The following is a 23351-nucleotide window of genomic DNA, read 5'->3' as shown; positions in this document are numbered from 1 at the left end:
TAGAGCATAGAATTTTGTTTGATGTTAAGATTCTGCTTTAAAAAAAAGGTTGAGGGGCGCCTGGGTGGCACAGCGGTTAAGCGTCTGCCTTCGGCTCAGGGCGTGATCCCGGCGTTATGGGATCGAGCCCCACATCAGGCTCTTCCGCTATGAGCCTGCTTCTTCCTCTCCCACTCCCCCTGCTTGTGTTCCCTCTCTCGCTGGCTGTCTCTATCTCTGTCAAATAAATAAATAAAATAAAATCTTTAAAAAAAAAAAAAAAAAGGTTGAAACCTACTGGCTTAGATAAACCCCGAGGTTCTTATAGAGTCTGTAATCTGTGAATCTCTTAGTGGGGCCCAGGGCTTAACTCTTTTTTTGAAACAGTCTCTCTCTCTTTTTTAAAAAAAGATTTTGTGTATTTATTTGAGAGAGAGAGAGAGAGCAGGAGCGGGGCGGGGGGGGGGGGGCTGCTTACAGGGAAAGGGAGAAGCAGACTCCCTGCTGAGCAGGGAGCCCAACATGGGCTCAGTCCCAGGACCCTGAGATCATGACCGGAGCTGAAGGCAGATGCTTAACCATCTGAGCCACCCAGGCACCCCTCCTTTTCTGAAACAGTCTCTTGAATGTAGGGGGAATGTAGGTAAATCATCAATATAAGCACTATGCTCTATGTGTGGGTTAGAGATGAAAACAACAAACATTTCTTGATCATCTACAGGGTTACAGTCCCAAATCTGAAATTCTGAAATCCAAATTATTCTGAAAACCAAATGTTTTTTTCTTGGTTGGCACCAAAACTCATTGGTAGCAAAACCTGACATGAAGGGGTTTTATTTGTTTGTTTGTTTGCAGAAGGACCCTCTGTTGTCGTATGCCTGTGTTGGCTGCCTAGAAGCCTTGCTTGACTACCTCCACACCCGGAGCCCAGACATTGGTAGAAACCTTCCCCATTCTCTGATGTTCCCATAGGGGCAGCCAGCCCCTGCCACCTTCCTGTCCTAGACTCCCAACCTCTGTTTTTGATTCACACTCATTTTGTTTAATTCTTTTCATAACATGCAAGGGCACTGCAATGTCCATTATACGGATGAGGACACTGCAGTCCAAAGAGGTCAAGTAACCTGACCAACCAAGGTCACAAAGCTCCGAAGTGGCAGAGCCCTTCCTGTTGCCTGCTTCCCATGATAGTGGGATATGTGGTCTCCCTGAGCCAGGCAGCACAGGTGGATAGAAACTCAGGGAAGAAAGAAACTTCCAGTGGTCAGTTTGTCCAATGCCCTGCCTCTAGCTGAGCAGTCCCTTTTTGAGCCAATAAGAGAAAGTCCTCTTCAGCAATGTTCCAAGGCCTATGGAAAAGCAGCAGTAACAACCCAGGGTGACTGGTGTTTCCTATAGCATTCCATGTGGTCTCCCAGCCCTGGAATCGGTTTTTGCTGTTTACCCTCCTGGATGCTGGAGAGAGTTCCTTCCTCAGACCTGAGATCTTGAGGCTTATGACCCTGGTAAGTGCAGAATGGATGGTTCTGTCGTGTGAAGAATGTCATGAGCTGGGTGGTCCTGAAGAGGCCAGGTAGTGGGGTAGAAAGTAGAGGGGCTGGGTGAGCCTTCACCTTACAAGAGGCCTGCTCAGAGAATTCCTCTAAACGCCCACATCTTCTCACCCCAAAGGACCCAGATACTCTTTCTAATTCATTTGCACATGAGACATTGGCCAGGGCTTATCTGCCACATCCAGATCCTATGCCAGGGACCAAAGATGTCACTGAGCCAAAGGCTCTGCCTTTTAAGGGTCCCTCAGTTTAGAGAAGGAGATAGACAAGGAAACTAATAGTTAAAACATGATGTTATTAGTGGCACAGTAGAGGATATGCTAAGTGCCCGGCACACAGTGAGTGCCCACTGAATAAACAACAAAGCAGTGAGCCTGTGAACGATAGTGAAGTGGATCAGTGAATAAATCAGTGTTTGGTGTGGGAACACATAGAAGAGGACTGTTGACAACTGAATAACGTGGGGGTTAGGGGTGCTGACCCCTGCACAGTTGGAAATCTGCATATTAACTTTTGACTCCTCCAAAACTCAACTACTAATAGCCCACTGTTGACTGGAAGCCTGATAACATGAACAGTCAGTTAACACATATTTTGTATGTTATATGTACTAAATACTGTATTCTTATAATAAAGTAAGCTAGAAAAAGAAAATATTAAGAAAATCATAAAGAGAAAATACGTTTACAGTACTGTGCTGTATTTATCGAAAAAAATCTGTGTATAAGTGGACCTGTGCAGTTCACTCTCATGTTGTTCAAAGGTTGACTGTAATTGCTTCTGCCAGAGCCAGGAGGGAGAGGTGAATAAGGATGTAGTAAGCACTCAATTAATACCTCTATTTCTTTAACAAAATGAAAACATTCAGCAGGAAGGTAACATTTTAGCTGAGGCCTGAAGGATTAGTAGGCAAAGAGGAGGAAAAGTATTCCAGGCAGTGCAGTGAAAATAGCAGGTAAATGAGCACATGGTGGTAGGTTTGAGTAACCACACATAGTCCTTTTGGCCATGAGTGTGAGGTGCAGGGCCAAGGAGTGAGGGGAAGGGTACTGAAGGGGTCAGCAGGGCCAACTCTATCAGGGTTTCATAGTCTGCCTCATCTACCCCACTCTCCTATGACACAACCCCACCTCTGCCCACCAACTCTGAGCTCCTGCAGGCAGGGTTCTTTGGGCTTCAGATCTGTGCCCCCAGCCTGGTGCCAAACACAGCAGGGGCACAGGAAATATCTGTGAATGAAGGAAATGCCAGATCACTGTGTGTTTGGGGCTTCTCTCCCTGGCCTAGTTTGTGCGGTTCCAGAGCAGTAGTGTCCTCTCTCATGAGGAGGTGGGTCATGTCCTGCAAGGCGCAGCTTTGGCTGACCTCTCTACCCTATCGAACACCACACTCCAGGCTCTGCGTGGCTTCTTCCTGCAGGTAGGTGGAAAGGGGATGCTGTGTAATTACTGTAAGGCTAGAGCCTCCATGCCATCTTCTCTGCGGAGGACGGGTGCTCTGGCTACAGCAGCCAATGGGAGGTCAGGAGTGCAGAGGGTGGAGGGTTGAGAGAGCCTGTATGGAGTAGCTGCTAAGAAGGTCTGTCTTCCCTGCCTTCTTCTCCCCTCAGGTCCAGAGCATGGGCATCCTGGCTGATCACAGCACGACCCAGACCCTGCAGGCCTCCTTAGAGGGCCTTTCCCTGAGCACCTCCTCTGCGCAGCCACCCCTGGACATGCTGTATCCTTTTTCGCATCTGGGAGCCTTGGCCTGGGCAAGGTCACCCAGGCTATGGGAGGCTGTGGCATCATGCTTCAGAGGGGTGACACTGTCTACAGCCCTGTCCTTTAAAGCATTTGCATCAGTGAGAATAATAGTGATAGCAATGACAGTGACTTATTCTGTTTAAGTTCCTACCAAGGGCCACGCACATTACTTGCACTATGTTTAATCCTCACAGAAGCTAGGGTGTTAACACAGATGCTAACCAGAGAGGTTAAATGATGTGCCCAGGATCACACAGTATTAATAGCATCAGGATCTGACGCCCGTTTGTCTGTCTCTAAAGCCACATCACTAAACTCAGGAAGGAGCCAGTCCTTCCCCAGGAGCTTTGGAGAAAGTTGCCCAAACCCAGTTGATACAGGTGCTTCCCTCAGCCCAGTGGGGGGTGCTGGGTGACCTACCTGTCCCTGAGAAAGCCTGGGGCTGTGGGCGGTGGCTAGAGGCCGTCTGGGGGTGGTTGTGGTGCTCCAGAGACACTTCAGTCTGGGCATTGGGTCTGGTGCTTCCTCCCCATCCCCACTGGCTACCTCCCTGGTTCTCCTCCTTCCCCTGTGCCTGAAACAGTTCCCTACTGAATAGCAACTACATACCCTGGTGTTTGGATCCCAATTTTAGAATCCAGCCCACTATTCTTAAGAGCACCTCTGGGCTCTGGAAGTGTGGTTCTCCCATGGTTGGCTCCACCTTTCTGCTGTTTTCCTCTCATGTTTTGTTGCCAGTTGCCTGGGAGGGGTGGCTATATCCCTGTCCCACATCAGAGACTGACCCTTATAACTTGAAGGCCCAGAAACAGAGAGAACTAAGACCTGGAGAAGAAAAAGTCAGAATTATTGGAGAAATTGTTGGGGAAATGAGTGAAAATTGTAGCCATTTACTCCATTGTTGAAATGGAGTCAGAAAATAAAATGATACACTCACATGTCTCTGTGGGCTCTCCAAAAACATTTCTGTCTCAACTTATCTTGGCTGCCTGGAGCTGATAACTCTGCCACTCGGATAGTGGATTGCTTCAGTAAGGAATGGATGGCCTCCTCAGGGACAGGGGTGGGATTTGTCCTGGTAACATGTGAGGAGCACCAGCCGGATGCCTCAGTTATACCCAGAAAATACCAGTCAGGCCATCCACGGAGTCCATGTGCAGAGAAAGGCCGTGTGTGTGGTACCTGTGTGATCCAGGTGCTCTGAGAGGCACTTTACCTGCTGCCTCACCTCACATGAAGGTGGAGAGAGGTACAATTTCCAGGCAAGGAAGCTGAGCAGCTCAAATCGTTCTGCGACTCGCTAGCCGAGCCCAGCTGTTCCCTGGCTAAAGTGGGTCCCTCGTGTTTCTTTCCGTGGGCCCTCCCCAGAGCTTGTATTTGATTACCACGTGTGCGGTTCTTTTAAGGTCCGCTCTCCACAACTGTGCCTGCTTCCTGGTCCCAGCTCAGCCCACCGTGCCGCCTCCGGCTCCCTGTGCGCCTGCCGAGCCCCTTGTCCCCCCCCCCCCCCCGCCCCATCCCCTGGGTGCCGGTAACTGGGCAGCTCACCCTACTCCTCGGGTCTGGCTGTACGCACCCTGCACAAAACTGGTTTGAACTCCGTCCTAATGAACGGATAGGGAGGCCCCCCGACGAACTAGGTTTAGAAGCTGGTGGAACGGAGGCGCGAGCAGGGGATGCACCAACTCCGCACTGCGGGTTTCTTAAAGAAAAAAACAGTGCTAGTCGTGACCCACCAAACTGATCCTGTCATCCACAGTTTAAAAGACACTGTCAGCTGATGAAAAGTTTCGGTCAGGGCTCCAGTCTGCTGACGCGCCCTTTCAGTTGGGCGCAGACCCCATGCAGACTTAACTTGCTCCACTCCGACCGCGACAGGGTGACAATCGCTCCCAGGCACAAGGTGGGCGGGACAAGACTCCGGTTTACCGCGCTCGGGACAGGACGGGGCGGGACCGGAAGTGAGGTCTTCTGAGCGGCCGTCGCGGCCGGCGCTCATTGGCCGTGGGCGGCGCTCGGAGGTTCTCCCGCTGCTGCCGGCGCCTAGTGTGAGGTTCCGCGCCTCTGCTCTTCGCCCGGTGGATCCTAGAGCCGGGCTGCACACAGACGTCCTGTCCGCACGCCCCTTCCCGCACCCACCTGCCTGGTAGGTGGGGGCGGGGGTCCCGGGAGGGCGGGATTCTGGTGGGGCTGGGAGGCAGGGACCAAGGGCCCCGAACCTGCTGCTGGGGGTAGGGGATGAGATTCGCGGACCCGAACGCTTCTCGTTGGAAAGACTCGTTCTCCCCTCTGGGAGCCCCCAAGCCTCGGGACAGCAAGCCGGGTCCGCAAGCCCACGTAGTCGGCTCAGAGCCTAGCATCGACTTGTCACCTTTACAGAATGGGATCAGAGTCGCGTACGCAGCGGGGAAGAGCTCTGGGAACGTACGGGACGGGGAGCGGGGAGGGATTGAGAGGCAGGGTAAGTGGGAGTAACAGTAGAAAAAGTAGGATCCGCCTCCACGCAGTCTGCTTTTTCGGTTTTCCTTTCCCACTTCTCTTCTGCTTCGGTCATTACCGGCTGTCTGATACCCCCTGGCTTCAAGTTCTGCCCTAGCCCGGGTCTGGTTCCCTTGAATCTAGAGCGTGGCGTTGGAAGGCAGGTGGTCCTGGGTGAACTTGGGACTGCTTTCCATTCTTGAGGCTTCACCTATCTCATCCTCATCGGGTGGCACCGGGGCGGTTCTCTGAATGACCTCTGCAGGCTCTCTCTGTCAATCACTGAGCAGGTGTCCTGCTAGAACAGTGGCAGCTTTGAGGTAGCCTGTGTTCATTTAGAATCTCATTAGCCCGGGAATAGCTGAGTGTCTTTGGACAACCACCTCACTTTTCTGTGCCTTGGTTTCCACATTGGTAAAATTGGGCAGCTGTCATCTGAGTGTGAGACCTCCTCTGACCACTGTGTTTCATATTGCACCCCACCAACTCCCTCATCCTTCTGTGCCTGTTTTACAAGTTTATTGATTGTGTGTTTCCTCTACTAGGGACATAAGTACTATGAATGCAGTGATTTTTGTTTGTCTTAGACACTGCTGTATTCCCAGGTCTAAAACAGTGCCTTGAACGTGATACTCAAAAATAATTAGGGAATGGTGCTTGAATAGGAATGTGTTGCTTGTGGTGCCTGTGGTTCCAAAGTGAGTGAGTGGCAGACAGCCTTCTTACCCAAGACTGTGCCCCCTCCTTTCCTTCCCTGCATCCCTTCCTCTGCTCTTTTTTTTTTCCCAAGATTTTATTTTTAAGTAATCTCTACACCCAGTGTAGGCTCGAACTTACAACCTTAAGATCAAGAGTTGCATGCTGCACTGACTGAGCCAACCAGGTGGCCCCCTTCTTTTGTTCTGATGACAGAGAGGAAGGGAAACTGCAGAAGTTTTCACATCTCCCCTGACTGCCTGGGCTTCCTTAACCAGACACCTTCCTGGGGTCCAGGATGGGGTGTGTTGAAAGTGACCAGCCCCTCTTTCCCCAGACATGGTGCCTCACCCAATTCTTTCTCCCTACAGCAAGGAGGGGACTTCCTTATCTCTATTTTACAAGAGAAAAAGTGGAGGCTCAGAGAGGCTGAGCAGTTTGCCCCCCAGGGCCCACAGTCAGAGGCAGAGCCAGGGCTCTAGCCCAGAATTCTAGACACCCCTATGCCCTAAGCATCCCTATATTGCCAATATTATCTGTTTTCCTCCCTCCTACCATCCACAGTGTTTATTGTGTGTCTGGTGGTCACCGGCCCTGTGCTGAGACTGGGGCTCCCGGGCTTCCCAAAGCTGGGTTCTTGGTATTTGGAGGCCATGTCATGTTGGGAAGTTGCTGTTCACCTGCAGTCTTTATTTTATATAACCAAGCTCTGGATCTCACCTCTCTCTGGGTTACTTTCCTAGCTCTAGAATCTTGGATATGGATCTTCTTCAGTTCCTGGCCTTCCTCTTTGTCCAGCTATTGTTGGGGACAGGAGTCACAGGCACCCTGAAGCCCTCCCTGGACCCGAGCCTGGAGATCTGTATCCTTTGGAGTGGGAGGTGGGGTTAATAAGCTATTTCTGAGGAGGTCTATAAATAGTCTTTCTGTACCCACAACCCCTTGGATTCCAGGATTGGAGCAGACCCAGCCTATGGAAAGGTGAGGTGCTCTAACCAAACCTTGATCAAGTCCATTCTCTTCTGATCCTCAGTTTCCCCATATGTTAAATGGAGAAGGCAAGGCATACTTCTCAGAGCCACGAGGGCTCTGAGGATTGTTCATGAGCATTGCATCTTATGGGTGAGACCCTGGATTGAGACTCAGGCCCTGGCATACTGGGCTACTTTCTCTGGGCCAGGCCTTGGGGATACAGAGAAGAGTCAGGACCAGTCAGTCCCTAGCTTTGAGGAATTCACAGTCCTCATACTGTACTCTGTAGTCAGCACTTTCATGAACTGTGGTCGGGAAAGAGGGGCAGAGAGAAACATGGTGCTGTGGCTTTTGAACTGGGTGTTGAAAGAACAGAAACTCATGGAGAAGGGGTGGTTGGCACTCCAGGCGAAGTGTACAGTGTAAGCAGAGGAGTGGAGGCTCTGGGAATAGTGAACGGTTGCAGCAAGTGGCAGGAAGACGATAGGAAGGGGAGGGCAGGAGGCAGGTCCTGAGGGTTGTGTTCAGGGTGTTTGATATAGAATACTATGTGAAATGGACGAAGGATAGGTTGCAGGATGCCTATGCCTCTCTGTTTGTTTCTTCCCTGGAGGTGGGGGGAGGGTGAGTGTCTCAGCCATGGGCATCTATGACCCTTGGAGATACTTGCTGGTCAGAAATGGGCCCTCTGGATTGGGACCACTGGAACGTCCAGGCAGGAATATGGGTGCCAGCCCCTTAACTTCATGCTGCTCAGACAAGAAGATGTTTGAGGTGAAACGGCGAGAACAGCTGTTGGCACTGAAAAACCTGGCACAGCTAAACGATGTCCACCAGCAGTACAAGATTCTTGATGTCATGCTCAAGGGGCTCTTTAAGGTGCGTGTGGGCATGGGGCAGCTCACGGCAGGCCCAGTCTTTGATCTGGGCACTGACAGATGGGTAGGAGTTCCCTAAAGGGATCGTGTTCAGTGAGGGGGAACTACATGCACAAAAGATTTGAAATAGGGTTTAAATAAATAGGCTCGTCTGTGAAGGGCTCTGCAAGGCCACTCAGCCTGGGTGGGGTTCCCTCAGGTGCTGGAGGACTCGCGGACAGTGCTCATTGCTGCAGATGTGCTCCCAGATGGGCCCTTCCCCCAGGACGAGAAACTGAAGGATGGTATGGTCTTCCTAATCTTACCCTTTCCTCCTCCCCACCACCTTGATCTTCTCTAGCCCCCCCCCCCATTCTTCTCACTCTTTTTGCCTCTGGAAGTATCCTCTTATAACACCTTCCAAGTGGTCCCTTTTAGTGAATGGATACTTAATCCATATTTCTCCAGGCATTTCTGGACTTCAGAGCCAGTTGCTGGATATATTCCTTTGTACTGTACTGTGCTTGGGGGAAGGGAAACAGGAAGAAGCCTCTGCCCATGACCCCACCGCTGGCATTCTTGCGTTTTCTACCATCCTGACCCTTGTGGTAGAGAAGGCAAGGGTTGTTCCCATTTGTAGCAGAAAAAAACTGAGTTCTGTTGAAGAGACTAGCCAGTGGGGGCAGTTAAGAGTGCTCTTTACTACTGTTTTAAAGCCCCAACCCCCTTGAATCCTTTTTGAGACAAGGTGGGAAGAACAGATAAGTAAGATAATGTTCTGTGTCCCTTCATCCCCTCTTCCAAGAGTTGTTCTCCTGGGGTAGTTCCCCCCTCCCCCGTTAACTGGTTATATTTTAACAATAAAACTTGTTAGATTACACTGTCTGAGAGGGGATGGACATAGCACTTATATATCAAATGGTGGGCACTTTACAAACACCATCTGGAATCTCCACTCTAACTCTGAGGAAGGCACTATTGCCTCCGTTTTCCAGATAAAAGGACAAGTGGTTTGCTCTTGCAAACGTGTAAACCGAGCTAACTCCTGAGTTCTTTGAGGTTCAAGATTGTTCTGAGACCCAGAGGTCCCTGTTCCACTTGTCTTGGACCCAACCTGGCATATCTTTGGAGGAGTCCACTTATCTCTCTGTGTGGCCTGGCCAGTGCTGGGAGGGCTGCCTCGGCCTTATCTGCAGGGATGGCTCAAACAGGGACTTTTGGCACGGCTGGGTATGTAGTTCTATGTCATGATAGCCTAGGTGGGAGGGACCTGCTGCCATGATAGACACACTAACTTAGTCGGAACTGATCTGTTGATCAGAGGAAAGACATTAGTGGGAAAATTGGTGAAATTCAGGGAAGATCTGATGATTAGTATTGATGTTAATTCCCTTGTTTAGATAGTTGTGCAATGGTTATGTAAGATGATAACATTAGGGAAGCCAAGTGAAGGAATTTTATGATGTATGATAGAAGTCTGAAGTTATTTAAATATAAATCTCAAGAAGCATTTAAAATAAAATAAAGGGGCACCTGGGTGGCTCAGTTGGTGAAGCATCTGCCTTCGGCTCAGGTCATGATCCCAGGGTCCTGGGATTGAGTTCCACATCAGGCTCCCTGCTCAGTGGGGAGTCTGCTTCTCCTTCTCCCTCTGCCTGTCCCCCGAGCTCCTGTGTGCGCACACGTGCTCTCTCTCTCAAATAAACAAATAAACATCTTTCTAAAAAGTTAAAATAAAATAAAATTGGAAAGCTATAGAAACAACAACAACAATAAAACCCTAATGTGTTCTCTGGTCATCCTAATAGACCTGCCCCTCATATACACTGCAATTGTGTTAATACTGGGGCCTGGCTCTGGATATTTGGATGCCAAGTTGGGGAAGTCAGACCCAGCCAAGCCTCATGTGACGCATGTGTCTTCATGTGCAAAATGGCACCCACCTCTCTGGTCCCCACAACAAATGAGATACAGAGGAAAGAGCATGGCCTTTGCAGTCAGACCTGGGTTTGTAGCCCAGATTTGCCGCTCACCAGCCATCTGAGCCTCAGTTGCCCATCTGTACAATGGGAACAGCAGCCACATCTCTCTCGAGGTGGTTTTGAGAATTCAGTGATCTCATGGACACAAAGCCATTAGCATGCACTGCACACATGGTCAGCACCTGTGGAGAGTGGCCCAGTTCCTTTCTGTGATTAGTAGGCTTAGTGGGCTTCCGTTCTCTGAAGGGTGGCTGGGGCTGGCCACGCGGGCAGTAGAAGGGCATCTGCCCAGGGCACTCATCAGGATCCTCTCGCCAGCTTTCTCCCAAGTAGTGGAGAACACGGCCTTCTTCGGTGATGTGGTGCTGCGCTTCCCGAGGATTGTGCACCACTACTTTGACCACAATTCCAACTGGAACCTGCTCATCCGCTGGGGCATCAGCTTCTGCAACCAGTCGGGCGTGTTTGACCAGGGGCCCCACTCGCCCATCCTTAGCCTGGTAAGGACTGACCCAGGCAGAGGGGGTTCGGGGGCCCTCTGCCTGGTGGTGTACCGTGAACCTTGCATCTGCCTTCAGGTGGGCCTAAACGTCAGCCCTTGGCTGTGTTTCTGTGATAAGCCTCAGGGCACCTTGAGATCCTGTCTCAGGGGGTTCTGTGCTGACTGGGTCCCTCGGGGTTATCACCTGTTCCACATCTGCCTAAGCCTTGGGCCCGGGTCCCACCATGGAGGGAGTGGCCATGGGTAAGGAGTCAGGAGAAGGCAGAGGATGACTAACTTTTCCTCATCCACAGATGGCCCAGGAGCTGGGGATCAGCGAGAAAGACTCTGACTTCCAGAATCCATTTAAAGTAGACCGCCCAGAGGTAAGCTGCTGGGGCCTATGGCCATGTCTCCTCTGCCTCTGCTGGGTCATGGGAAGCCCGGTCATAGAGGGGCTGGCACACCTTGAGTGGAGCGTGAGGGCTTTCAACTTGGAGCCAGACATGCTCGGGTCTGGACGCACATACCATCACTTACTCATTGGTGTCTTTAGTCAAGCCGTCCCTGTCTCAGCCTCAGGCTCCCTGTCTTTTCACCGGGTATGGACCCCAGCTGTGGGGGGCGGTCAGAGGCTGTGAGCACACCCATCGTGATGTACAGTTGACATCCAGCACCAAGTGGATGCCGGGGAGGTCAGGCCTTGTTTTTCTGCCCTTGAGCCTCTGAGTGCTCAGCCAGGCTTCTGTCTCACATTCCTGCATATGCTTTCATCCTAGGGGGCTGAGGTGGGCTCTGAGGGCTGAAGGCTGCAGGGTGACAGATGGGGACACACACATTAGAGGGGAGGAGGGAATCAGAGGTGGCAGGGCAGGGCAGCAGGGGCAGGAAAGGCTGGAGGACTGGACTTGTCAAATCACAGGCTCTCCTCTGGTATAGGGAGGAGTGTCAGGGTCCATGAGGGGTCTAGGATTGTAGCCTGCTACTGTTTCATGGGTGCTGACAGGTCAGAGACATCAGAGTTTATTACAGCAAAAGCAATATCCAGACTGTTGGCCTGGTCATGTGGGTTCCCCTTGTTCCCCAAGTCACCCAGGGGTGACCCGGAGGGGCCCAGGCAGCTGTGCATGCAGTGGGTTTGCACGAAGCTGAAGAATACCGAATTTGGGATATTCACAGCCTTTATAGTGAATAGAAGCAAACCTGCTCTTTGGGGGGCAGTCATCATGTCACCCTTCCACGTTGTTCTCTGCAAGCAGTCCTGACAAATGACCCAGATAGAGTGATCAGGGCTTTGCTTTCTTGGTGTACCCAGTGAGAACATGCAGGGATGCTCAGGGCCGTGGTTGATTGCCTCCCCCACAGTTCACCCCTCAGCCCTCTTGGCTTAACTTAAATTTCCACATGAATGTGCTGTTCAGTCTGATTGATCTGATAGGTAGAGGCCAGGATCAAATATGTTCAGTTTGTCTCATACTGCCATTGGATGAAGGCTGCCATCAACAGGACTCTAAGCAGCAGGCCGAAGCCAAAATGCCTTGCTGATCTCAACCCTCCAGCGTTGCAGACTCAGCCGGCTGCGATAAGTCCTGGGCGGGCTGGAAGGTCTTATACTGGACGATTAGAACGTGGTCTGAGGCCAGTCAGTTACCCATTACCATGCACACAAGAGTTTAGACTGATCTGCTGATCTTTGATGTCATTGTCAGTAATTACAGGGTGCAATAGATGGACCCAGAGCAGTCCTCTTCCCTAGTAAAGGAACATTTCTTTTTTTTCTTTTTTTTTTAGAGAGTGTGCACATGCATGTGCTAGTGGGCGGGGCAGGAGGCAGAGGGAGAGAGCGGGAGAAAATCTTAAGCAGGTGCCTGACAATGGGGCTCAGGGCTCCATCTCACACCGCTGAGATCATGACCTGAGCCAAAATCAAGAGTTGGTTGCTTAACCGACTGAGCCACCCAGGCGCCCCAGTAAAGAGACATTTCATGGCCCACTGTCTCCCACATGTTACTACTTGATTTGAGTCACCATTACGTTATTGGTCTGAGCCGTGAGGGCAATGTCACTATGGAGTTGCAGCCTCAGTTGCCCTACTTGGCATAATGGAAGGTCACTCAGGCATCAGGAGAAGTAGATGCATTTGTATCTGTCAGATTAAACCACGTTGTACTGCTGTGCGTGTCTGCACAGGGTCACTTCAGGAGCTGCTTTTGATGGCATCAGGCATATTAGAATACTTCACTACTGACCATGTCCCTGTGAGTTTTCCTATCCCAAGGATGAGAGTGACACACACAATAACTGATCACATTGTCAGCTGCAGCTGCCATTTGGCTTGGGCAGACCCTAGGATTGTTTGCCAAGTGGCGGTGCGGGGTCTAAGAGACCAAGAGGATTAATTGTTCCCTCCCCAGATGCTAAGATTATTGCTACAAAATCAGGGTGTCACATCCAAGGACCTATAATTCTGCTTTTTCTCCAATCATCCCCTATTCTCACCTGGACCTTTCTTTCATCCAGAAGGGTCAGATGTGAATGGGACAAGGGCAGTTTTACAAAACATTCAGAGACACATTGTATCTTCCATCTTGGGCCACATGGGCCACTGTAGGGGGACTTGGAGGGAGCATACTCAACCAAGTGTCATCCTAATGATCTCAGGTCATACCATCCCAACCAGGGACTCTTGGTAGTCAAGCCAGAAATACAGAGTCCTTTGCTTTGTGCCCATCCATGGTGGCAGGTATGTTTCCACATCCAGTACAATGATGCATTTAGGTGGCAGTGCCGGTTAACTTGGTAGTGTAGTCTTGATCAGTGTTTTGATTCTGGTTGGTCTCATCAGAGAATGGGTCTTCTGAGGGGCATCTAAACAAGTGACCTGGACTGTTAAACTGTTAACCACAATTTGTTTCCATAGATTGTGGCCCCAGAGAGGAATGGTTGTCTTTCCTCTGCCCATCTGTAGTCTTCTGGGAGCGGGCCAGATGGCTAGGATGCTAATAACAGTCAGTAGAAATATAACCTGCATCATGAAGAATATTATCTAAGCAAAGGTGGTGGCTTCTAATTCAGATCATTATCTGACTGGCCTTAATGGCAGTCAGTCTTCCAGCATTGTCATTGGGACTGGATGGCCACCGCTAAGAGACACCAGAGTCTAAGGTTCCCAAAAGCATCCCCAGGTTTGTTGAGGACTGAGTGTATAGTTGTGCTCTTGGCTGTAATTTATTACAGCGAAAGGATACAATGCAAAATCAGGAAAGGGAAAAGGCTCATGGGTGATGTTTAAGGGAAACCAGGCACAAGCCTCCATGAGTCCTCTCCCAGTGGAGTCCCCCATGACATACTTCATTCCCCCAGCAACAAGATGTGACCCGTGAGAAGTTGTCTGTCAGGGAGGCTCATTAAAGACTCAGTGCCTAGAGTTTTTATCGGGAGCTGGTGACTTAAGTACCCTCTGCCCAGTGCATACCAGAATTCCAGACTCCCAGGAGGAAAGCAGGTGTTCAGCACAAACCACACTGTTGGCAAAGTTTAGGCTCAGTGAGCCACTCATTCATGAGGGTGGTGGGAGCCCTCCCAAAATCCAAGTTTCCAGATACCAGCCAGGATCCAACCTTCAAAGCAGGTCTTTCAGAGGATAGCAGTCAGGCCGGCTTTGTTAACTCTTCTGGACAGCATCATTAGCTCTTAATTTAGGTGAACAGTCAGTGGACCAGGCATGAGTATTTAGGGGAACCTCTGAATCCAGGGCCCCCTTGAACCATCAGGCAGCAGAATGGGAGATGTGGGTTTCCCTACTAGGGTTGCTGTCACCCCATCGCGTAACATCCCTCGAGGTTGCTTGCTTACATTGCAACCCTGATAAATGGCCAGTGTAAGAACAGTCAGGGCATACCCAGCAATAATATGCAAGGACACTCAGGGCCATGGCAAATTGCCTTTCCCAGTGAGGGGGACCCACAGAGATGCTTTATTGCTGTGACGCTGGCTCTCCTTGCCCTGTATGTCTTGAGTGCCTCTGACATAGGAGGAGGGTAAGAGCATGCACCAGAGAGAACGGGTTCTAGGATAGATTTAGTTTGGCTTTGTCCTAGTGTGCTCTGCTTAGAAATAACCATAGCAGCAATATCCTTACCTTACTTCGCATTGGCTGGGGATGGTCTCAAGATTTGACTCACTGTTTGGCGTCCAGTATGGACCTGTCCCACCAGCAGTAGTTCAGGTTTACTCAGCTCCCCGCATGCACTCTCCATGCCAGGGAGTGCTCCGGGAGTCCTCTCTTACTACTTGTGTACCTGTCACTAGAACGAACTTGTATCAGGCTGTCTGCTGGCCACTGCCTCCGTCCAGAGGGAGCTGGCCCTCTCCCTGCTCTTCCTATGCTTACAGTCTGTTGGGGAAGGCAGCAGGGAAACAGACATGATCTAGCATGATCACTGTATCAGGGGAGGAGGGAAGTGTGGTGAGCTGTGGAACCCCTGACAGGGAGCCTGACCCTGCTTCAGCAGGTGGGTGGTGGAGGCTCTGGGATAAGTAAGACTTGCGGGCTGGACCAGCTCGGGGAAGACCTTCCAGGCAGAGGGACTAGTTGCACAAAGGCTCAGAGGTATAGCCCGTGGGTTTATTTATCATTCGGTGAACACGTGCTAAATCCCAGCCACGAGAGACTAGCGCTGCTGTCCTGGGAGATAGTCTATAAAAAACATACAGTATGGTAGGTGGTGGAAAAAAAGCAGGGGAATGTGGTTAAGGATTCAGGGACAAAGCGGAGGTACCATTGCTATTTCATGTGACTCAGACACAGGAGGTCTTACTGAAAAGATCTGAACAAGGTGAGGGAGCCAGCTGTGTATCTGGGGGAAGAACATTCCAAGCTGAAGGAGCAGCAAGTGTAAAGGCCTTGAATTGGAGGCATATTTGGGGGAGGGGAAGACGTGAGAAGATAAGGTCAGAGTAGGCCAGATCACAAGACCCTCGTGGGTCTTCTCAGGGGCTTTGGCATTTACTCGGAGACACATGGAGAGCAGGGTGATGGGTTCTGACTTCCCTTTTTAAAGGATCATCCTGGCTGGTGTGTGGAGAGTAGTTTAGGGGACCAGGGTGGGAACAGGGACTCTGAGGAGGAGGCTGCTGTGCTTGTCCATTTGGGAGTTAATGGCAGCTTAAACCAGGTGACAGTGAGGATGGTGAGATTCTGGTTGCTTAGAAGGTAGAGCCAGTAGGATTTGCTAAGGAAGCAGATGTGGCATGAGAGACTCATTAAGAAGGACTAGAAGACTTTTGGCCTGCACACGTGGAAGAATGGAGCTGCCATTTTCTAAAATGGGCAGACTGTGATGGGACCAGGTTGAGGCCTGGATTGGAGATCAAAACTTTATTTCTGGACCTGGTGAGCATTTGAATGAACATGTCAAGGAGGCGATTGGAAATATGACTCTAGATTTGGGGTTGAAGCTGGGGCTACATATGTGAGTCATGCCTGTGAAGGAAGGTATGGAGAGCCACGGCACAGGTCCTGTCCCATCAGCCCAGGGCAGGTGAGTTGTCAGGGCAGATAGAGCAGTGACCAGAGGACTGAGGTCTGGGATGTACCTGCAGGTAGAGGTGGGAGGATGGGGAGGAACCAGCAAAGAAGTCCCAGAATGACAGTTGGTGTGAGAGTAGAATCCCAGGAGAGGATCGTTTCTCGGACACCCTGTGAGGAGAGCGTAGCAAAGAGGGAGTGAGCGGCTTGTAGAATCTGCTGGAAGGCTGAGGAGCATGAGGCCTAAGAACCAGCCACTGGATTTAGGAACATGGACCCTGGCCATCAGAGATCCTAATATAAGCTGTTTTGGTAGAGCGGTGGGGACAAAGATTGGATTTCATGAGAATGAGAGGTAAGGAGGTGGGCATAGCAAGTGCAGACCACCTGTGAAGGGCTTTCTTTTCAAGGGGAACAGACCAACGGGAGAATAGCTGGAGGGGGTATGGATTCCAGGGGAAATTTTCATCAGGTGGGAGAGACTAGGCATGTTGATGGGGACGGCCCGTTAGGGAGGAAGAATTGGTGGTGCAGGGGCAGGAGAGTTGCTGGAGCTTCATCCCTGAGCAAGTGAGGCAGGGAGGGAAAGGTCGGCCTTGCCTCCAAGAGCGGTGTAGGCACAGAAGCAGCTGGGTTGGTGGGTATGGAGGTGGGAGTTTGTGGAAGTTGTCTTGTGAGTGCTTCCATCTTCTGCAATGGTTTGTGGGGAAGGGGTGGAGCAGGGTTGGGGTTCGAGAAGGTGTGTCTAGGAGAACGGCTGACTGAGCGGACCAGGGAGACATCCTGGATTGCCAGGCAGCATGAAGGGCCCACTTGAGGTTAGCATCAGGAATTTAAAGTAGGTGTTAGTTAGGCCTTGTGGGGAAGGGGTCTGGGGAAAGGAGAGGCAGTGTTTCTCTTCTGACCGAGCCTGGTGAGGCTGAGCCAGCTGGGGTTGGAGGGCCCAGATCTTTTGACTTCCTCTACCACTGCCAGAGCCACAGGGTATGGGGTCCTCTGTGACCTTGGGGGGGAGGGCCGTTCTCCCAGCTCCTCATCCCTCCCAAGAGGATCAGAGTTAACTCATAGGGATAGGAGGCAGAGTGTGGTAGGGATGACTCTGACAAGGGAGGTGGGAGGCCTGGGGGCTAGTCCCAGTTGTGCCTCCCTCTTGCTGTGTGACGTAAGCATATCACTGGCCCTTTCTGGGCCACACTTCTCTGATTTCACCCCATCTTCCAGACTCATAGTTCAATCTAACATGGCAGGTAGATTGCTCCACAAGGTAGAAATTCTAGTTTGTTTTTAACGTCTACCTTGATCAAACATTTATCACGTTTGCCCTAAGAACAAATAAAATGGGCATATTTCACAGCACAGTTAACCTGAGTTTGGGGTACTGTTATTGCATTTTATATTCTAACCTGATTCATTCGTTCCTTTAAAAAATACATACTGAATGCCATGTATAAGCCAGGCCGGTCCTATGCTAGGGAGCGATGGCACAGTGAGCAGCACCTGACACGATCCTCGGAGAGTGTTCTCCAGTGGGGGCAACAGGCACAAAGCATGTGATCCTGAGGGAGGAGCCAGACCCAGCCTTAGCCAGGAGTCAGGGCAGGTCCCTGAGGGTGGTGACTGCTGAGCAGAGCTCACGTGGCAAAGGGGGCAGGGGCTGGAAAGAGCATTCTGGGCCCGGACCACAGCACATGCAGAGGCCTGCAAGTGGGAGCGACCAGGGAATCCAAGAACCCAAAGCGGGGAGTGTGAGGGAGGAGCACAGCAGTGGACAGCATGGGCCCGCAGGTGCCTCATGTGGAACTTGCTCCTGAGAGTAATGCAGAGTCATGGAAGGGTTTAAGCAGGAGTGTGACACGGTCAGGTTTACATTTTGGAAAGATCTAACTGCAGTGAGGAGAATGGCTCGAGAGGGATCAAAGTGCCTGCAGAGAGCCCTGGGAGGCCCGAGAGTCATCGGGTGGGAGCTGGAGGTGGTGATGGGGTTAGCAACAGGAGAGACGGAGAGAAGTAGGTGAGCTTGAGAGAGACTTAGGAGTTACAGTGAGCCAGGCCTTGGCCAAGGACTCTGTGTAGAGGGAGGGAGGTGGGGTGTGGAGCCCTGCAGTTCACACGGACAGGGACACTGGAAGAGGACTGGGTTTTTGGGGAGATGGAGCCATGCCAAGTCTGGGGCACGTTTGGGACATCCTAGTGGCATTTAGATCTGGAGATGCAGATTAGAGCGGTAACCGACATCGACACCTAACAAGCCATGGGTTAAGATGAGCCAGTCTGCAGAGAACAGAGGGGATTGCACTTGAGGAATGCCTCCACTGAAGTCCTCCTTCTCCCACCCTGGCTCGCCCTGTGTTCCTGTCTCTTCACCAGGACCACCGTCCACGCACTGTGGAAGCCGTGAGCCTGGGCACTGCCGTCTTCTTTTCCACCTTTTTCAGGTTCTGCCAGTTTGACCTCTGACCCACTGCTTCCTATGGGTGTACTCCTTCGCCTGGGCTTCCCTGCAGCTTGTTCACAAGCAGCGGGCTGCTTGCGGTCTCTTGCTCTCACTGGCTGCCCGCCCCAGGGGTGTGGCAGTGGGGGGGCATCTAGATTGTCTTGGGCACTCAGACCCTTCACTCTGAGAGGAGGAGCACCATGCAGGTTCACACCTCAGCACCTGCCCCTCTCTCTAGAATGTCCTTTTCTTCCCTCACTCTGTTTGTTTGGTGAGCTCCTGGTTATGTTTCAAGACCCTCTAAGCTGCTTTCCCCAAGCTCATTGAACTATCTCCTTGTCTGAGGGCTCCCTGAGGGCAGGGCCCGTGTCTAGGCAATCTTCCCGCTGCCACAAGCCCACAGCAACCTAGCTCAGAGCAAACTCTTTGCTGCCGGCAGACTAAACCAGACTGCTCTGTTCCTCTCTCAGTTCATTTCCAGCACTGACCCTTTCCAGAAGGCCCTGAGGGAGGAGGAGAAACGCAGGAAGAAAGAAGAGAAGCGGAAAGAGATCCGAAAGGGCCCACGGATCTCAAGATCCCAGTCGGAGTTATAGCCGGGAGCAGCCCAGGGCTCAAGGGGCCAGGAGACCAGTCCAGAGGAAGAGGCGGAGGCATCGACTGGTGGTGAGAGCTGCCCCCCCCACCACGGGGAGGTGGCATTTGCTCAGCCCCCTGGAGCCGGCTCTGCGCCCTAACAGAAGTGGCTGGGCCACAGACGGCTGGATTTCCTTCCAGGGGCCTCCCTGGAGAGGGTGCCAAGGGGGCCTTCAGAGGATGCCATGCTGCATATCAAACCACGTTGAGATGCTGGGGGAGGCTGGAAGGATCCCAGGTTGGACTCTCCCATTGGCTTAGGACCGCTGGCCAGCTGGCTGCCGCCCTTCCTGAGCAGGCAGCAGACTCGGGCTCTGAGCCACTCGTGGAAGTGCTGTGCCTGCTGCTGGCCCCACTGTGGCAGTGAGCTGCCCAGTGCAGGCCCCAGCCCCTGCAAAGACACAATAAAAACCAGCAAACCCTCTGGGCTAACAGAGGCTAGTTTGGGCCCCCAGGGAGCTGTGAGCCCTTTCCTGGAGCAGGGGCCGGCAAGGCAGTGAAACAGGGGCTTGGCTTAGGTCTCCTATTCCCTTCTCAGCACTGTCCTTCATAAAGGAGTGTCCCGGGTGTTTAGCCAAAGACTTCAGAGCAACATGATCTCTGTCATCAGATACTGGGGACAGTCCATGAACAGGTGCAGGGTAGAATCAACGTGTCGTCTCTGGCAACCTTAGGAGCCCCTTGGCCTGTGGGTAGGGGATGTCAGGCAACAGGCTCTAGCTCTGCAGGAGGCCGTGCTTTGTAATGGCAGGGCTGCCCGAAGCTGGCTTGGTCAGAGAGCTCCCCATAGCAGAGACCAGGGGCCACAGAGCAGGGCAGCTGCAGAGGGAATTAGGCCCTGAACGGGCAGCTACCCTTTCATCATGTCCCTCCCATGCAAAGGAGGAAGGGGCTCCGGTGGGAATTCCAGTTCAGTCTCTTTGACCTTGCCAAGCTAGGTCTGCCTCTTAAAAGGGGAGAGACACATGACCATCCCAGAACCCTCCAGCCCCCCCCTCCCCCGACACTGACAGAGTCCAAGAGAGATGGGAGTCTTGTCTCAGCCCCTCAGACTTGCTGAGTGACCCTGGCCCAGCCCTTCCCTGTGCTGTGGCTTCATTGGCAAAATGAATTTGATAATGTCTGAACCCTCTGCCCAGCCCTCAGCTGCTTCACTGAGCCTGGGGCCCGGCTTCTCAATGGCAGATGCTCTTCCCTGATGGTTCTGCTATCATCCATTAGGTTTGCTGAGCATCCCTGTATGCACAGCTAGAGAGGGGCCCAGTCGTAACCCATCTTCACCTCTGGCCCATCCGGCTCCCCTATCCTCCTAGGCTCATCCTTCTACACCCTCAGCCTCTCCATCTTGGTTGAGTCCTTCCTCTCCATCCTCAAATGGGCCCAAGTTTTCCCATCTGACACCTTCAAAGAAAGAAACAGAACTACTCTGCTCTCCCTCTGTCTCTCCTTCCCTTTGATGCCATTGTTGTGGTTACTAGTTACTGGAACTCCACCTCAAGTCTTACCAGGCAGAGCCTTCCCACTTCCTCCTCAGAAGGTATAAAGGCCGGAGGGCACTTGTTTGTCCAGCTTCCGTGCAACCAGGATTCTGTCCTGTGAGCCATGTGCTATCAACCAGTTGTACCAGCCTGTTGTGCTGGTGGAGGTAATGGGTTGTGCTGGTGGAGGTAGTGGCTGCTGGGACCGGAGGTAGCAGTAGGGCAGGGGATGGGGGCAGTTCTAGTGACCAGACTAGACTAACACCAGGGGTGCCCAGTGGTGGCAACAATGATGTCTTCAGTGGTGGTTTCAGCATGGTCTTCAATATGGTTCCTGTCTGCTGAGCTTCCAAGTCCAATCTCAGGCACCCCTGGAGAGTCTGGGAGCTCCCCTGTATCCTCAGGCAGGGTTTTTCAAAACAGTGGCACTATTTACATTTAGGGCCAGATAATGCTTTGTTGTGTATATGAGGATGGCTGTTCTGTGTGTTATAGGACATTAGCAGCTTCTGCCTACCAGATGCTCGTAGCAGTCTCTAGACAGTACTAGATGACCCAGGGGCAAAGTCTCCCTGGTCCACAGCCCTTGTCCCTCCTTGTCCCAGCCTCACATCTTCCTCTGCTGTCCTGTAACTGCCCCCAGAGAGATGTTGTTGGAAGCTCTTTGAGATGATCCTTCCAGGCTTCTGGGCTGCTATGTTGTGCTGGTTCTCTGCCCTCAGTCTGAATCTGCTCTGTCTCTTCCTGATTCCTCTTTCCTCTCCTGCCCCTTAAACAAAGCATTTTTTTTTAAAGATTTTATTTATTGAGAGAGAGCTCAAGAGCATGAGCAGAGAGAGGGGCAAAGGGAGAAGCAGACTCCCTGCTGAGCAGGGAGCCTGGCCCACAGTGGGGGGGGGGGGGGGAATCCCTGGATCCTGAGATCGAGACCTGAACCAAAGGCAGATGGCAGATGCTTAACTGACTGAGCCACCCAGGCGCCAACTGTGCGTTTTTTTTTTTTTTTTTCAAAGCTTAGTCTCTCCTCTCTGCTCTTTTCGAAAATTCTTGGCAGCTGAACCTCTGAGACCCCGAAGCTGATGGCTCCTGCCCTCTTGCCACTGATAACCCTCAGTCCTTATGTTTCAGCTTATCCAAAAGCAAACTTGTTTCCCATCTCCAAACCTAATCTCTGTGTCGAACCACGGGGTACACATTCTTGCCTAATCCTGGAGGAAGTGACAGCTAAATCCTGAAAGATTGGAGAAGGTGGAAGAAGGTGACAGGCACTGTGAGCAGAGGCCTAAAAAGGGAGGCGACAAAGGTAGTAAATGAAAAAGCATATTCAAAGTTCACTTCTCTGACCTGTGGTAATTGCCCAATCTGTGGTAGATCTCTGGATATGTGGTTGTCTGGTCCCTCCCTTTCCAGGTGAAGAACCCAGGTCCTGAGGGGTGACTTGTCTAAGGCTGCTCCAGCCCTGAGTGCCAGTCTATGTTTGACCAGCCAGGGCAAGGTGCCACCTGGAAGAGATGTTCAGTGAGGTGGGAGAATGCCAGTGTTTTGCTGAGGCTGGGTACGGTGCAGCCAGCTTTCTTCTGCAGTTTCTACTGAGCCTTCACTTGTGCCCCCTCAGGCCACTTCATTAGCACCCAGCCTGTGGGCAGGTCCAGAGGGGAGTTGTGGGGACAGCGCAGAGCGAGAGGTGCTGTGCCCACTTTCTGGACCTCCTGCTGCTCAGGCAGCCCTCTGCGGGGGTGGTTATTGAGGCTCTGGGTTGGGAGAGCACTGGACCAGAGTGAGTTATGGTAGGCCAGCAGACAGTCGCCCCTCAATGTGGGGAGCCCTGTGAAGAGGCACAGGCAAAGGTGGCACTGCCCAGGTCAGTGCCTGGTCCCAAGGAGAGCAGCAGGGTTTGGTTTTCTGTTTCAGGGTGAGACTAGTGGGTGTAGTCTGCATGTAAACAATGAAGAAACATTCTTGTCCTTTTTCCCCCCAAAAAAGTCACTGTTTTTTCTTGTGTTATACATGTTCATTATAAGAAGTAATTTAAACAGTACTGAAATACCAAGAAGAAAATAAAATTCACCCTAAATCCAACCACTCCATAATCATGACTTGACTCTCAGCTGTTGGGCCTTCCAGGCTTTTAGCCCTTAATGTGAACACATAGATCCCTATTTTTCCAGTTACAATAGCTATTGTGTATGGGTACATACTGTATGTCGGACCTGATGCCAAGTGCATGCTGGCAGCAGCTCCTCCTGCCTCAGGGCCTTTGTCCGTGTCATCTGTTCCCCTGGCTACAGCAGACGTGATTCTTCAGAATTTTAGGTTTCATCTTAAATGTCAAGAGTCCTTTGTTAGTTGCATCACACGCAGTACTTTCCCTTGATTCCTTGTATAGTTGTCTGCTTTTTACATTTGTCTAATGTCTGTTCTCTTCACTACTGGAAGCTCTCAGAGGGCGGGAACTGCCTCTTTTTGCCTGTCAGAGATGTTCAATAAATATTGTCAAATGAATGTGCAAATGATTTCATTTAATCTTCAA

At 51.6% G+C, this 23351-nt stretch overlaps 2 protein-coding genes across 2 annotated transcripts in view; both read left to right on the top strand.

The window, feature by feature from the left end:
• The window catches only part of MEI1 (meiotic double-stranded break formation protein 1), a 71858-nt gene extending 67797 nt beyond the window's left edge, over positions 1-4061 (top strand). The window contains exons 27-31 of the mRNA XM_026479534.3: positions 835-916; positions 1378-1484; positions 2820-2951; positions 3142-3251; positions 4016-4061. Of these exons, the coding sequence (XP_026335319.2) occupies positions 835-916; positions 1378-1484; positions 2820-2951; positions 3142-3251; positions 4016-4061 (477 nt within the window). The remainder of the gene's footprint in view (positions 1-834; positions 917-1377; positions 1485-2819; positions 2952-3141; positions 3252-4015) is intronic.
• Positions 4062-5283: 1222 nt separating this feature from the next.
• On the top strand, positions 5284-23319 carry CCDC134 (coiled-coil domain containing 134). The gene is made up of 7 exons (XM_026479533.4): positions 5284-5423; positions 7195-7313; positions 8181-8302; positions 8501-8585; positions 10581-10762; positions 11058-11129; positions 19178-23319. The coding sequence occupies exons 2-7, from the start codon at positions 7211-7213 to the stop codon at positions 19301-19303; spliced, it is 690 nt and encodes a 229-aa protein (XP_026335318.1). The 5' UTR covers positions 5284-5423; positions 7195-7210; the 3' UTR covers positions 19304-23319.
• The last annotated feature ends 32 nt before the right edge of the window (positions 23320-23351 follow it).

Source organism: Ursus arctos, unplaced genomic scaffold, assembly GCF_023065955.2.
Source record: "Ursus arctos isolate Adak ecotype North America unplaced genomic scaffold, UrsArc2.0 scaffold_21, whole genome shotgun sequence".
NCBI lineage: Eukaryota > Metazoa > Chordata > Mammalia > Carnivora > Ursidae > Ursus > Ursus arctos.
Note: the sequence above shows the minus strand (reverse complement) of the source record. Positions and strands in the feature narration are given on the sequence as shown.

Coding starts and splice junctions, on each gene's coding strand:
- CCDC134 (XM_026479533.4), top strand. CDS start 7,211: ATGGATCTTCTTCAGTTCCTGGCCTTCCTCTTTGTCCAGCTATTGTTG. Junction 8,586..10,580: donor GGACGAGAAACTGAAGGATG/GTATGGTCTTCC, acceptor TCCTCTCGCCAG/CTTTCTCCCAAGTAGTGGAG. Junction 11,130..19,177: donor TTAAAGTAGACCGCCCAGAG/GTAAGCTGCTGG, acceptor TTCCTCTCTCAG/TTCATTTCCAGCACTGACCC.